General features: G+C 40.4%; 1 protein-coding gene across 3 annotated transcripts in view; it reads right to left on the bottom strand.

The window, feature by feature from the left end:
• Window positions 1-5,923: 5,923 nt before the first annotated feature.
• GEMIN8 (gem nuclear organelle associated protein 8) overlaps window positions 5,924-16,003 on the bottom strand; it is a 35,455-nt gene continuing 25,375 nt past the window's right edge. For 2 of the 3 annotated variants that reach the window (XR_003990129.1, XR_003990130.1), the window contains exon 4: window positions 11,869-13,881. Coding sequence is in view for 1 of the 3 variants with exons in the window: in XM_030476902.1 (XP_030332762.1) it covers window positions 6,690-6,696; window positions 13,635-13,881 (254 nt within the window). In the remaining 2 variants the exon portion in view is untranslated. Of the gene's footprint in view, window positions 6,697-11,868; window positions 13,882-16,003 lie in introns of those variants that run through there. The other variant, XM_030476902.1, reaches the window with a different exon arrangement.

The following is a 16,003-nucleotide window of genomic DNA, read 5'->3' as shown; positions in this document are numbered from 1 at the left end:
GAAGTAATTTGATATAGTTTAGCTAGCATGTAGATACTCCTTTTGAAATTTAACATTCAGGTATGATATATAGTGTAAGGAATAAATATTCTTCAAAATCAAAACTGTTTCTTATTACCAAGTAGGTCATGTTTCCAGCAACTGTTTCTCAATATGCAAATACAAGCAGTGATTGCTTTAGAATAGATATAATTATATATTCAACAGAATGCATATTTTTTCCCAATGAACCATAGTTGATTTTATCTGAAAATTAGTGATTACCATTTTGGTGTTAATTACAGAGTACTAAATACATCTCCAGTGTTAAAAGATAGACTCATCTCTATTTCATATCTCCGAGTCACTTGTGGAATAACCAATGTCACTTTGTGATTTTAAAGGTACCAAAAAAAAAAAAAAAAAAAAATTAGAATATATAATTGAAAATGAAGGATTAATGTTTAGATCACGACCTCTTACCTTACCTTACCCTACCCTAAGTACAGTGTTTTGCATTTCTGTGTGTAGATATTCTGTGAGTGTCTGTGAGAGATTGGGTCTGGGGGAAGACCAAGAGAATGGTATTAGCTGGTTTTATTCTGTATACATATATTTGCTTCTGTGCCTTTCTCTCTCTGCATGCTGCATAGGTAACACATAGCTGGTGGAGGACTATGTAGGAGATAATATGAGGTCTGAAAGAGTGTGGATGATCTCAGTAAGGCATTATTCAGAGAGGAAAGCTTGTGTGTGAAAGACTAACAACTCTGAAATGGATGCCTGTTACACAGAAAAAATACAAGTCAATACAAGCTTTCTTTCCATGTGCAGCCCACCTCATTTCATCCTCCTCGATAGATCTGTGAAATGTGGATGAGAAATGCTGATAAACCTCTCTCCAAGTGAGGGAGAGAAAAGTCTTACCTCCTGCTATGTGAGTCATGATAAAATGATCCCAGAGAAGGCATTCTTCCATGTGCCTCATTCTAAAACATTTATGCTCAAAAATTCACTTGACTTTGGTCAGAGGTGATGGGTTCTGTCTAGCAGGCCTGGCTATAAACATTTACTGAAGTGCTTTGCTAAGTTCCTGTTGTGGGGTAGGATTGTGTGGGCTGGAGAGGCCAGCTGAGTGTCTTTAGGAGGAGCTGACTCAAATGTATGGATTATCCAGCATTTTCAGTATCAGTACCAGCAGGGAGATTTTAATGTGGAATAATTTGCAAATGAAGAAACCAGACGGGGCAAAATGCATACCCAAGGAACATCAGCATTCAACTTCAGAGGAACTTCTGTGGGAGTATATATGTACTCACTGCAATATCCTGAAAATAATTGCATACATATGTATGTTAGCCCCGCCCTCCAGCAGTATCAATGGACTTAACCTAAGTTTTATGTTGAGTTGCAAATTAAGGGAATAGACTTTATTTTAAGAGTGTTGAACACATGGCTGCCATCCAATAACTTCAGTATGGCACCCATCCAAGAAAGTGCTCCAAGGCAGCCTAATCAGGACAGAATTCCTGGCAAAAGTGCATTTGGAGACAAGGCTTGCTCTCTTTTTCCAAAGTAGAAAACTCCTTTGATGGCAGCCACAGAGAGCGTTTAAGAACATTCTCAGGTGCCTTTTTTCTTTTTTTTTTGCAAACTGAAAATCACACTCTAAAGGCTGGAAAGGAAAATTGCAGGACTCATTTTAACACTTTTCCTGATCCAGTTGGGCAGCGGAGGCTGAGTAACAGCCAGCTGATTTCATTTTACTTCTCATTTTTTCACTTCTGTCAATAGGCACCAGCCCGTAACTTATCTATAATATAATAAAACTCCCACAGGCTCCAGCAGGAGTAGGATTTAGTGTTAAACTAAATTAGGTTTTAATTCAGCTCTGTAAACATGAATGGTGCCTGGGACTTAAACTGTATCATAAAGCTGAGCTAAATTCTCTCCTAATTCTTTATTTTTCCACTAATACGCATTCCAAAACGCTGATTTGGGGTTTGTGTTGGTTTTTTTCACCCCTGCACACACTGCTTTATTGCTTCTGTACTGCTCTTCACACTTTGCACAATCCAGTTCTAGCAAAGGGTTATGCTCATGAGCTGCGGTTTGTGGCAAAAATGTGATGTGTTGGAGGAAAGATGGGAATGACTCAGTAACTCAGCAGTGGTGTAACTTGCTGGCTTGGCATGTACAACAGTGCAGCAGCATAGCGCAAACAGGCTGTGGAGGGTGTGTGTCCTGGGCTGTGGGAGCTATGGTGGCAGGTTCTTCACCGGTAGGTAATGGAAATGGGACTAAGGGGCGATGACATCCTTCATCAGCTCTGTGAGGTGTGGTTTTGGAAGGAAGATGTGGCTTCAGATCTGATGACATCATGGAAACACTTCACCTCCTTCTGACTTCACTGAAAGCCAAATGCATTAGACCTGCCAGATATGTGACATTCGGGAATAAAAAACCACGAGCCACTCTGGTCACGTGAGTGAGAGCCCTCCAGGAAAGCCCAACCAGGATGAATGCAACTGAGGAACTTGAAAAGTAACTATGAGATGGTATTTGATATTGAATCATGGGTTTGGAAGATTAGTTTAACATCTCATTCCATAGACTAACAAAAATGGTAGGGATTTTTTCTTTAAAAAATCCAAACAGCTATTCTAAACATAAGCATTTTCCAACTATTTTCAGTCCAGACGCTGATTTTTGCAAAACCCTTTTTTTTTTTTAAGACTCTTTTTATCTGATTCTTGTTGTATTGGATATCATGCTCAGAAAGTAGAAAAATAATATAATCCCCAGAGAGGAATGTAATAAAACTTTTTACTAAAGCCATATTAAACATGGGCTACTGTCATAGGTGGATTTGGATTCTTACTTTTTGTACTTTTTTTTTTTTAAATAAAATTCAGGCCAAATTCAAGTGTTTCTTAGCTGCCAGATAGCCTAGAACATTAATTCTGGCTTCCAATATTCCAAGGAAATAACTTCTTTGAGTTTAAAAGATGAAAGGGGCACAGGCAAACCCAGCGTCACATGAACCTGGCAGATAAAAATGAGCCAGGACTGTTAAAGAAGTTATGGAACCTGCAGCTTGGGAAATTATTCCCAAAAGACAATGGCAGTTCTAACACCCCTTAGGCTTTCCCTTTTGGAACCCATCTTGAAAAGTATGCTGAAATGTATGCCCAGACCTAGAAATAGTGTGTTAGGGCTCATGCATGTGAAAGCAGCAAGGGGATGATGCTGTGATGAGCTGTGCGCCCAGAGCCCTGGTGGCAGCTGATGGGCAGGAGAAACAGGAGACAGCCCCTAGCAGGGGTTTTCAGAGCTGCTGCATGTCTGCAGGAGAAGAGAAGCCAGAGTAAAGGTAGATGAGCCCATCAGGCTCGTAATCAAGGCAACAAACCAAGCAGGAGCCAGGGAAAGGTACGGAGCGAGAGGCAAGGCACTGGAAGCAAGCTCACTGACGGAATCAGGAAAAGTGACGAGCAAAACAGGAGACAAAAGTTATATTTCAGAGAATCAAAAAAAAAAAAAAAAACCCAACCAAGCAAAAAACCAAAAAAAGGTCTTATTACAGCAATATTGAAGGCATCAGATGCTGCTTCACCTGCAGTTACATGTAGCCACATCTTTGTAGCAACTGGCTGCATGTTCTGGGCTTGTGTCCTTCCTTTCCTAAGACTACTTCCACAGGTTTTGGACCCTACTATTCTATTAGAAATTCCAGTGGTAAAGTTAGAAACCTGTAGCCATTACTATAATGGGAGATCCCTAGAGAGAAAGCAAACACTGCTACATAGAGAATTTATTAGCAGCAGGAATAGAAGCCTGTATCAGCACTTTACTGGTGGATAAATCAGTGGGTTTGCTAATGATGTTTCTCTTGATTGAATTGGATTTGTAAGGGAGAAATGCAGCTGCAGACTGAATTGCTTTGTATGACAAGAGAATAATGAGTAGCCAATCCTGAACACCCAGGGTTTCTGTGTATATGGGATAACTTAGCTTCCGTTCTTATTATTATTTTATATGCAAATGAAATTATCAACGCCTTTATATAATTGCTTCCTGGATCACATTTATTCTAGAGTTTTTTGCCTGGTTGTGTGCAAGAGAAATTTCTTCCCCTCTTTTTAGCCAGGGTTTAACATTAAATCCTAGTCCTGCTGGAGCCTGTGGGAATTTTAGTATATTATAGATACCACTCATTCAGAGGACATTGAAAGTGAACATAAAATACTGGAACTGCCTGTGGTTATGAGAATGCTATTATTTATTTGGAGACAGGGCCAATTACCTTGTGTTATTATCTGCATGTTACATGTACTGCGTTTTGCATATTTGATATTTACTTAATATGCACATCAGGTTCTTTTAACAATAATGTTTTGGAGATGATCTGGCTAAGTGCCCTCATCAGCCTCTTGGTAGGTTGTTCTCTGGGGTTCCAGCCAGTAAACCTCTACGTGTTTTAAGCTCTAAATAGGCTACCGCTCCCCCTCCAAAGGATCATGCTGAGCTGAAGCAGTGCCCACTAGAAAAGTAGAAAACGGGATGCCAGCTGGCAAAGAGGGCTGAAAAGAGAGAAAAAGAAATAAAACCATTCTTAAATTGAGAAACTGCCTTAGCAACGTCCTCATCTGCTGGGTGGGAATAGATCATGGTTGCCTGGTTGGTCTTTCAAATGGCCAAGCTCCTAAATCACAGCTATGCCTTGCCATTGGAGAGATGGAGTTGACAGAGATGTACTGTTGAGACACACTATAAATTAAAGGGATGGATCGTGAAGCCCAGGCTCTGTATCCAGTAATTGTTCCTCCCTCTAGGGGAAAATCTTACAAAAGCTTCCCCTGGTGCTCAACAGGATCATGGTGGTTTCACTGCATTGCAACTTTCGAAAGGCTGCAACTTTCGAAAGGCTTTGGTCAATCGTTAAGAGAAGTGGGGATATTTACTCTGCGTGATTGGAGTCTACCCAAAGTGGGGAGAGATGAACTGGCAGTAATACCTTCCCACCACTTGCACAGCAGTGAGGAAGTTTTGTGGTTTAATTAGGAAAAGAAGAGAGAATGATCTCCCCTTAACCACTGTCAGGTCAGGGACAATGCTGTGGGAAGCATCTCAGCACTTTCTGCTTTCAGCACTTATGGTGCCAGAGGCACCAACCCTTTTCCTGGTCATCTAGATTAGTCCTGTTGGCTACTGAGCGCATCCAGGCAACATTTCGTGCCTTACATGTAGGAAGTGGACAAGAGTGTAGGAGCTGAGAGATGAGAGCAGAATCAGGCTGCAGAAGAGCGTGTGTTGGGGTGGAGGGATGCAAGCTAGATAGGAGCCTTTGTGAAAAAGATGAGAGAGCAAGAAGAGAGCACAGGTGGACTGAAAATGACTGAGGCAAGAAAGACCCTGAAAACTGCTCAGCTGGATCCTTGGAGATGCAAAGTATGATGGACATTGCCAGGAAAATGCATCACAGTGCATACCCATTTAATTCCAGGTAGCTTTGTGGGGATGGCAGCAGTGGGAGAGGCGGTGTAGGCGGTTTTCCTACATTCAGAATGCATTCAGATGTTATTTCAAGTGTTGCAAAGCGAGGCTGCTAAGCCGTTCATCATTTTAAAGGTTGCTCAGCTAAGAAGTATAAAAAACCCACTCACATTTTATTTCTGGATACCAGGAAATTAAAATAATATTGAAAAATTGGAAAAACCCAACACTTTCTTTTTTTTTCACTTTTCCTACTCTATTATTATTATAATTTTTGTCACCCTACTAGAAAAAAGAATAAATCTGCATTGTACTTGAGATTCTGCTGTATGTTTTCTATCATTATTGTAGTTTTACATCATTTCACGCATCAAAAACTAGCAAACCAAAATTGTTCAATTACTGGTTTTTAATATGGTATTTTAAAGTTTCAACAAAATAAACTATTGGTATGTTTTATTTCAGTAGGATGTGGTATCTTCTTTGGACCGAAGTGAACAATTCTGTCATGCTGACGGGGACTATCGCACTTGCAGGCTATGCCTGGAATGACAGTTTCCACAATGTAACACGAACCACTAGTGCAGTTAATTATAATCAATGTATTTACCACAAAAAAAGCTTTAGCCATAACCATGCTGTAGAAACAGATTTCATTTTGCTAGACTTGAATAATGCAAGTAACACTGCGAGACTAAAATAGCTACTGAAGGGAAGAGACTACAGTAAGGCAGCTTTTTTTCTCCTTCCAAGTAAGATTTAACTGCTGTTGACAGGGAAAGTACAGGACATCTTTCTAGAGCAGGCCTGCACAGTAAAGCACACTTATGAAGGGCAACCAACTAATCGCTTTAGAAGTTCGTTGTAGAAGCACTTTTGCACTCTGGAGATACATGTTTATGCTCTCACACTGGAGCTGTAGATGACCTGAAGAGGGATCTCCTCAATGGAGCAAGCAAAGCAGGGAGCACTGAGCACTTACTCGTCAGTCATTTTCTCTATTTTCTTTGCTGGTAGAGAGCAGTTCTGGAGTAAGGACTTTCTGTAGCACAATGCAGCTGTTCTTTCTGGCATGTCCCTGAAATTATTTAATCATCTGGCATTTCTGATATCATGGCCTGTTGCCATGCCACCCAGTCATGTCACACACTCAGCATTGTGGCTTTCAGAGCAAGAGCAAGCCTCGAACGGGCAGTACAGTTTGCATGTTGAGTTCAACGGCTAGCAAAAATAAAAGACAACATAATGAAGAGCACAGGACTGGTATATAATGATAAAAACAGCTACCGTGAGTGCTTCTCAGCCGCAGGGCTTCTCAGAGGAGGTGCCAAGGAAGGACTCTCTGCGTGCCCTGGAACACCCAGTGTGGTGACACCAAAACAGGACCACAAACCAGCTATGGCACTGCTGAGACGCAGCTCTGTGGCAGAGCAGTACAAATGGAAACTTCATGTTACGCTCAGAAAGACTCAGTATAACAAATATTTCTTGTCTCTAGCAGAGGGTGATCTGGCATTACTGGAAACCCTAAATTCATCAACATATATATATATATAAAATCGTTAAAAAGTCATGAATATTACTGTCTTCCCAGATGTAATAGTCACATAATGCCTATTATTTTTTCAATTGCTTCTGGTTTACAGTCCATTTCAGATTTATATTCTGCAGTCATGTAAGGATTATTTGGTTTGGAGCAACTCATCAAACTTTTGTGTTTCGAGTGCATTGCAGCATAACCTGGCTGAAGTTTCAGCCCTAACCTCACCACTTTGCATGAAAGAAGGATAGTGGGATGGGAGCCTTTGGTTATTACCCAGCCCTTTCACGGAATATGCTACAGACCAGAAGTGTGCCTTTGATGAACTATTTCTTAAGTAAAAACATACTTGAAGAATGTACTTTTGTCACAACAGTAATCCCTTTCCTTCTGTCCAGAGGGAGGATATTACAGTACCATAATTAATACAGAAAAGACCAAGATACATAATCTGTACCTGCATCTGGATTTTTTGAGCCTTTTGACAAAGGACAACTTAAACTTGTGGGAGTCTTGATATTTTATTATGCTTTGCAAATGAGAAGCAGGATATGCAGTCTTAACTAGCAGAAGTGGGGGTGACAGGAAATGGAATTTGTTTTAAAGTGGAGCCTAATTAGTTTCTGAAATGTATTAGATGATGTGGTTGCCGGAGGTAGCAGAAACTAGACATGATGACTCAAGAGAGTTTTCCTGTCCAGTGCAAAGGATGGGAATGAGATTTAGCTATGTGAGAATCAAAATTAATGAAATACGAGGCACAGAGTTTTTTTTGCTGGATACTTGTACGTGTCTAAACCAAAAGGGCTAAATGAATCTTGGGCCTCTGATTCCTGCTATGGTTCATGATGAAGCAAAGGGTATGAACCTGAGTTGTGCAAGTATGCTCCTTGGCTCAGCATCTGCAAATCTGCAAACTCAAGACACTAACTTTTACGTATAAAGTAGCAATGAAAAAAAAATCATTAGAAATCTTGGGATAAACCCTTCCATGGTTTTGCCCAAAATGAGTGTTACCTTCTGTGTTCAGCAAGGAAAATAAACGGATGCTTTTCTACATGTTTTGTAATAGAGAAGCTGGCTAACATGCCTGTGGAAAGAGATGTAAATGTAAATGTTTTAGACCAAAGCAGGAAAAATCCTCGAAGGCTCTGAGCACTAAAAAATGTGCTTGTAAGTTCTCTTCTAGCTGCAGCAACATTGCCTTATGAATGCTAACGCCTGTGGAGTCTGCCACCTCCAGACCTGCTCATCCAATTGCACAAGCGAGTGCTTCCTTTAATCCTTTTCACAACAAATAAACTGCTTATATTAATTATTAAACATTAATTATATTATTTATATTTTATATAATCAATATATATAATTAATATATATAATTTATTATATATATAATTTATATAATTAATATATATAATTAATTATATTATTAAAATATTTAAAATTATAATTAAAAATATTAAACAGCTTAGCAGTAGGGCTTTTCCAACTCGACTCCTTTTGACTTACAGCAAGGGACTGATCACACAATTAAGAGCTGCTGGCAGACCTTGATGGCAGGAACCTTTGGTGGAGTTGCACCACAGAGGTGATTTCTGTACCTAGGAAAAAAGATGCATAGGATAGCTGGAAGCTGAACTTCTGGATTTTTCAATCTTGATGATGTGGAAAGATTCAAAAGATCCCTATAAAGATATCAGCAGTCGTTAGCTCCCTATGCAATCACAATGGCAATGGCGGCTGCCTAGAGGACAGTGTAAGAAAATTCCATGAATAAAGTAGTCCTCAGTAATGTAACTTAATTTTTAACAGCCCCTGATAGGCTTTTGCCTCACACCTTTATCGAACCCATATTTTGGTATAAACTGATACTTCGATTTAAAACAAAGTCCGAAAATTAAGGAGGACCACTTTGAACTCCATTTGGAAAAGATCCGTACCAGTCCTTTCTACTTTTCTTATCCCTTCCTCTCCACAAAGGTATTTCTTTGGGATGGCTGTAAACAAGAGCCATGGGGATAGCAGTTTTATGCATTTTGGATTTTCAGAAGGCTTTGTAGGCAAAAGATCTCAACGTAGTTTAGGGAACCAGCAGTTGTATTGGCCTCATTAGGCCGAAAAGTATTTTCTTTTCAAAAACTATGTATGTTCTCACTTACTCTGTTTTTCTTGCTTTCTTAGAAGAAAATGATTCATGATTAAAGGGGAAAAAAACATTCTGCAACTGTGTAATTAGTAGAATCCATGCACGGAGAATCTTGATTACGCACTCAAAGTGCTCAAGATGAGCAAGTCTTTCTCCCCTTTTGGTCAAGCAAGATTTGTATGCTGCTCCTGCCCTGCCAAAATGCATAGTTGAGGCTGATGCCTGTGTGCTCACTTACTTCAAAGAATGGACTGAGTCCAAGCAATTCTTCTGCTATGATAACCAGGTTGCCAAGAGAATACCCGAACAGCAATGTCACAGTCTATCACTTACCCACCCAGAGCTCCACTGCACATGTCTCTGAGTACTAGCTCAGGAATTCCAGCTATGTAAGAATAGATGAAGGGATGTGAGACCTTGAACACACTTTGGCTATAATCAACCTTCAGGAGCAGCTGAGGCTCCCTCACAGGCTGCTATTCTACCTAGGAGAAAGCCCATAAGAATGTCATTCCTTTGGCAGGATCACAGGAGACAACAGGGAAGGTTAGACAGGGTAGATGGTTGATGAAGTAGCACACAAACATAAACCCAGAATTTTGCCACAGCATGAATGTATTATTTATCAACTGGTATATTCCCCAGTAACTTACGCTTTAAAGAAACCAGAAGGAAAACAGGGTTCTGGGTGTTTCCTTTTGACAGACTGTATTCCACATTTTGGGCAATAATCTTGGCCCCTTCGTAATTCTTTCAGCCAAAATATTCAGCCCAGCATGCCAAAAATCATACTTAAAAATCCAAATGTAAGCAGCTGAATCACGAAGTGTCTTGCTTTTCTCAGTATCTATTCAAGAAGTTGGACTCCTATTAATGCAACAAGAGATGAAGATGCCAATATTTGAAATGTATTTCATATAATGAATAAGAAGCTTTCGCAAAGAGAAAACAACATAAGTGGAGAAATCCATATGGATTATCGATGTGTTTATCCTTCACAAAGGCTGTTAAGAAATTTAGGTTGCATTTTATTAAAGCTTCTTCTAAGCACAAGATGTTTGCAGCTAGCCATTATACAAGACTATCATCAAAAAAGATGAATACTTACCAGTAAGGCTCATCAAAAAAGTTGTGCTCATCAAAAATTGTTTGATCTTTTCTCAGTTTGCCTGTATGCACAGGCATACTAAACTGTCAGGGGCTTTATGGGGAAGTAATTCTAAAAGGATGAGTGTTCTTGACAATGTCACTAAAGCAGAAGAGTAAGCAGATTTTCTTTTGGTGGGAAACATAAAGGTCATTGCTTCACTTGTATGTTAAATTTATATGGTGCCAGTTCTGAAAGGGGTTTTTTTTTGGTTTAAGAATGTTTTCAGTAGAAAAGATCTATTACCACTTTTCTCCAATCTTCAAAGCATCGTCAAGCCATCACAAACTCTTCTTCTAAAGATGAGTCTGATTTGCATATTTGCATGTAGCGAATGAGGAAACCAGTTTCTGAAATTAAGACTAATTGTTTGTACGACAACTCATACTTGCGCCTTAAGGGTGTAATTCCTTCTACTGGCGCTGGGAAAAGCTCATGAGAAACCACCACCAGCAAGTGAAGAATTCCCTTTGGGCAGAACCGTAGAAGCAGTTGGTGTAATTGAAAGCAAAGGTGCGATGTTCTGGACAAGAATCAAGTCTGCAAAATCACAGTTGTGTTCCAGTCAAGAAGCTAATATAACACTGTATTTGGGGGAAAATTAAGCACACATGGTCCCATGATTGGGAATTGCAGCATAATACATATATGCAAGAAAGGTGAACGTTACAGACAATCTGACTGAATAGGCATTTTTGAGTTGCAGTTGCATTGCTTCCATGATCACATGCTTTTATGTGAGGTATTTCTTAGAAATGTAAAATGACACAGGAGATGGAGCAAAAGAACTGCAACACAAAATCTCCAAGTTCCATCGAAACACCAGCAAAATAGACACTTGGCCAACTACCAACAACAGCCCATTCCCTGAAATTCAGGAGCAGAACAGAGATTACCCATTAGCAACCCAAAATCTGCAGTGGTGTGTTCCTCCCTTGCAGGCCTCAACATATAGCTCCTACAGAACATTTAATCCAGTTCTCTCTACTTCCAACCTCATGAAGCATCTTAAACCATCCTAGAAAGATTAAAAGAATCAAAGGCAAAGACATTTCTTGTATGTTTTATATGAAGTAGGAAAAGAATTCAATGTTTGTCTTGTATGAGGTCTGTACAAATACTTTTGGGGACCAGAATTTCTGCTTCTGCTAGCTGAACCAGTTGGATGCAGAAACAACCACAGGAAGAACTGGGAATTGTGTTGAAAAGTAAGAATAGCCCAGTCCTACCCATCCTTTCTTTCTTTGGTACTGAACTGCACAGGGAAGACACCATCATCACACTGGAAACATTTCAAACAGGAACAGAGAGATCTATGCATGCTAATCTAGGATAGGATTTTCCCCCAGAAGATGCAACAGCCCTCCCATTCATTCTGTACCACACCACGTGTGTGTGGTATTGACTGGCATTCCTGTGAAACTCCTGTCAACACTCTTCATGCTTCTCGATATGTTAAAACTGTCCTTGCTCTATGCAGCAGCTAAAAGAAAGCTTTAGCATCTGAGAACTGGAGTGCTGAAGTATGTAAGTTTGTTTATAAAAAATAAAATTCAATTACAAGGTTTTAAAAAGAGAATTTATTTGGTGACCAAATGGAAATCCATGCAAAACACTGAATTTCTGACAAAACCCGCCAAAAACAAGAGCGAAGACAAATGCAGGACTGTTCATAAACTTCTTCCCCTCCTGTCTCACACAAGTATTTCAGATTAATCACACCAGTAATAAGTCTTGGAGACTGGGGCTTTTAAGTTCAGTGTTCAATTTAACTCCATTGTGTCACACCTAAAGTGAAGGAGGTGGAACTGAAACTAAAATGTTGCTTATTAGTAAAACCAAAGATACTCCAGACTACACCACAGACTTACTTTGGTGCAGCTGTTTGCTGCAGAGGGCACAGCAACTGCTGGTGTGTATTACAAACTACACATGCCACAGAGATACACCAGACATAGTGGGCATGAACTGAAGTTAGAATTTAAGTTGTGACCTGCCTCTATTGCCAGAAAGGCATATGAATCTTTGTCACAAGTAGAACAGCGTCAGGTTCCTTTGCCCTGGCATGGAAATGCTGCTTAATACAAACTACAGCCCTTCAGCACAGAATGATGCGTAGCAGCAGTACTTCACAGAATGTCCTTGGAAGCATCCAGGGTACCATCTTCTAAGGTAGCCACCAGCACTGAGGGGCCAGTTCTGCCTCTCTTACACAGACCACTTGTGTGCCTCACTCCACCCGGTCAGCGATTAGTGGGGCAAGCACAACCGACCAAAAGCAGAGAGTGCCAGAAGTGGAGCCTGTACAGGTGGATAAGTACACACACAGAGGCACATCTAACTTGCCTATGTTTAAGCTTTGTGCATGTAATATGCAGGTGGGCATTGGAAAGCTGCACCTAAAATAAACATAGCCCTCAGGGCTACATGGCTTCCACACCTCCATATAGAGCATACAGATGTACCCTTATCTATCAAACTAATATGTCTTCTTTAAGCCAATTACATGCTTTTTATTAGAATGGCAAAATTCACTGTAGGCACTGGCCTCAAGAGTGCTTTGTCCTCTTAAGTTTCTCTTCTGCTAAATAGATCTCTGACAGACAGGACCACATCAGGCTTCTCCCCAATTCCCCCCACCCCTTTCATTAAAACATTTTTTGATATAATATTTCTTTAGAGTCAAACTCCTGCCAGACAAGTATCAGTCTGGAACAAAAATTTCCTGCTTTCATTATAAACCTTTGAAAAAGAATTCAAATGGCTGGGCTACAGTAATTTAATATATTGTATCTTGGCCAGTGGACTCCTGGTTCTCAAAAAAAAAAAGTCCAAGCTCAGCAGACATAACACTTCAGGCTGTGCTGTGTTAAACAGGATCCAAATGCTACTATGTTAGGTGAGACTGAAAAATGGGATCACTCATTTCCTAAATGGGAAAAGCAGACAATTTGTATAGTCATTTTTCTTTACCGCACTGCTTTAAGTTTTCCCGGTTCACTGACTATAGACATTGTTATTTTTCTTGCAAGCATGGTCAAGGCAGGCAGGTATCAAATGAGTGAAACTATGACTTTGGACAGGTTTATGTTACTGTCCCTCCTATTGACAGCTGGACAATAGCTATTGACTACTTGACAACTGTATGTAGGTAGAATGGACTGTGACCATCACTGACAGGCAAGAAAGATGCTGCCCTTGCCGGTCTCTGCCCCAAAGACCAGCCAAACCCAAAATTTGCACTTGTTTCTTTCAGCAGTACAACCTGACAGAGGCAGCCATCCCTACAGACCTGTGCCAGGTCAGAGCACAGATCAGGTACTCACAGCTTAAGGGGAATAATAGGCCAGTATTTGGGCTGCTTTTTGTCACAGTTTCTATCAAAGATAAGCTGCATGGCAGCCTCCATTGCCTGGATTTTTTCAGCTTCAGCACCATACAGCCTCTTCATTTCTGCCATTCGCCTCTCCCCAGGTCTTTCTGTGGGTGGCTGCACGGAACGTCCTGTCCTTTTGTGAAGGTCTTGATCAGCCTCCACGTACTGGTTCTCAGCTTCCAGCTGCTGCTGTCTCCCTGGACAAATAAACCACAAGAGATGTAAATTACTGGGCTATCAACCAATCACATTTTATTTAAACTTCTTAAAATGTTACATATTCAAATGTGTGCTGGGTCTAAGGGCCGACGTCCACACTTCCAAGGGTGCAGACAACTCCTGCAACTTACAAAACAAGCTGCATGTTATTTGTCCCACTGTGCTCACTGTGAGTAATGACAAATTCCTACTAAATATCATGATAAAGCCAGGCTGGAAGAAGTGGGGAGAAAGGAAGAAGATCCTGGAACCGAATCCTAAAACTGTAGAAAACCTCTGTATTAGTAATAACATGTGAAAATCATCATTGCTTATTTCTTCCCAACATACACCTTCTGAAAAGAAAAAACAACCAACCAAAAAACCCAAACTAATCCCCCCCGCCAAAAAATCCAAAACCAAACAAGAGAGTTGTTTCCAAAGTAATGACTTAGCAGCTGAGATAGGGAAACAATGCACAGGACAATGCAACTTCAGCTGAACCATAGCCAAGAGAAAATGTAATCAGTTACTACACGATGAAAAGGAACAGATTGCTCTGTCATGTAAGCGTCTGCCATTGAGTGCATCCAATGAAACACAGCTGTAAGCGTTGTGTTTAAATAAACTATCCAACCTCCTCCATTTCTCAAGACTTGCAAAGTTCAAAACTGCAGCCTTACTGCTATTGCTTTGAAGACAAACCAAAACAGCACATAAATCCCTGCACCATTCTTTTAAAGAGGATTTAAAACAGTTGAGAGCGGTGAAACTTTTCATCAAAAATCCTCTTTGGGAAGCCCAATCAGGAAGCAAAGAACTTGATTTTGCGTGCCCAAATTTACCTCTACTTCCTGGCTGCTGCTCTGATGGGACAAATAATGCTCTGTGAACTTGAAACAGCAAAGTGATATACAAGACTCTCCTCTTATGGGGACATTTCTACAAGATGAAGAAAATCACCTGGCAGTTGGACTCCTTTGGCTACCAGTAACAAATGAGGGCTCTCAAAGCCGCATCACAGCAACAGTTCGTTACTAATGACAGCACTTTTTTTTTTAACCTCCAAAGGGACAGAGTATCCACAGGTCAGGATGCATTAGTCACATACAGGACATACTTCTCAGCATTTGGTGCCGTGTACCTCTTCCCTCCTTCCCCTAAGACAGAGATTTAGCTTCCACAAAACATGACATCTGCAAACTCTAACCTGACATATCTGTGTCAAACATCTGCAGTTTATTTTTACAGTGGAAAGTACTGTACAGAGCAGCCAACTGACTGACTGTCAGCCTTCCTAAATGAATTATCCTCTGTACCTCATTCACAGAAAATAGGTATTTTAAACAGTATAATCAGAAACTTCAATTTTTGCATCTGTCTGTCTGACAGGGACGCAGAAAGCTTTTGTCCTGTCATTCCAAACACCACCCACAGTTTTGTGTTGGTAGTTGAAGGGCAGGAGGGCTTGAGAAGCTATTAGCAATCTATTCCAGAGAGCTGCTTCACTTTTTGCTCTAAGGGCACACCCCTGAAGTGGGCTTCACTGCCAGACTTCATGAGGAAACATACATTAGAGTCTGCATGTGTTTTTGGAAGAGTCAGATTTATTTGGTGTCAGGCCATTTTAACAAGAAGGTCTGAATTAACAGAACTAACATTGCCTACAGAGGGCCCAACACTATGAGGACAGGCTATGGCACCCAGGCTGACTACACAGGTCCCTTTCATCCCACTGATGCAAACTTCCTGGGACACCAGACTGTCCACAACTAGCTAACATGATTTTAAGCATGAACTTGATGCAAAATACATGGAATAGAGTTAGGAGGAAAAAAAAAAAAAAAAAATCTGTGCCAGAAAATGTCTCCCACTGTAGATTATGCAGCAAAACTCTGGCAGGGCAATGAACTGAAACCGTACTTGTTGACTCTCCTGGGCCACAAAGATAATGCCTTGTATTTCTGTATTGCCCATGGAAATATTTTATTCATTAGTTCCATAGCTGCATGCTAGAGACAACTGCTTCCTCGCTTGCTTGCCATAGAATGCTCTCTGACAGCTCATTGCACAACTAGTACTTAAGAAAAATTAATTTCTCTGAAGACAGATAATGAATTT

The sequence above is a fragment of the Strigops habroptila genome, chromosome 2, assembly GCF_004027225.2.
Source record: "Strigops habroptila isolate Jane chromosome 2, bStrHab1.2.pri, whole genome shotgun sequence".
Taxonomy (NCBI): Eukaryota; Metazoa; Chordata; class Aves; order Psittaciformes; family Psittacidae; genus Strigops; species Strigops habroptila.
This window is presented reverse-complemented; position numbering and strand designations above follow the sequence as displayed.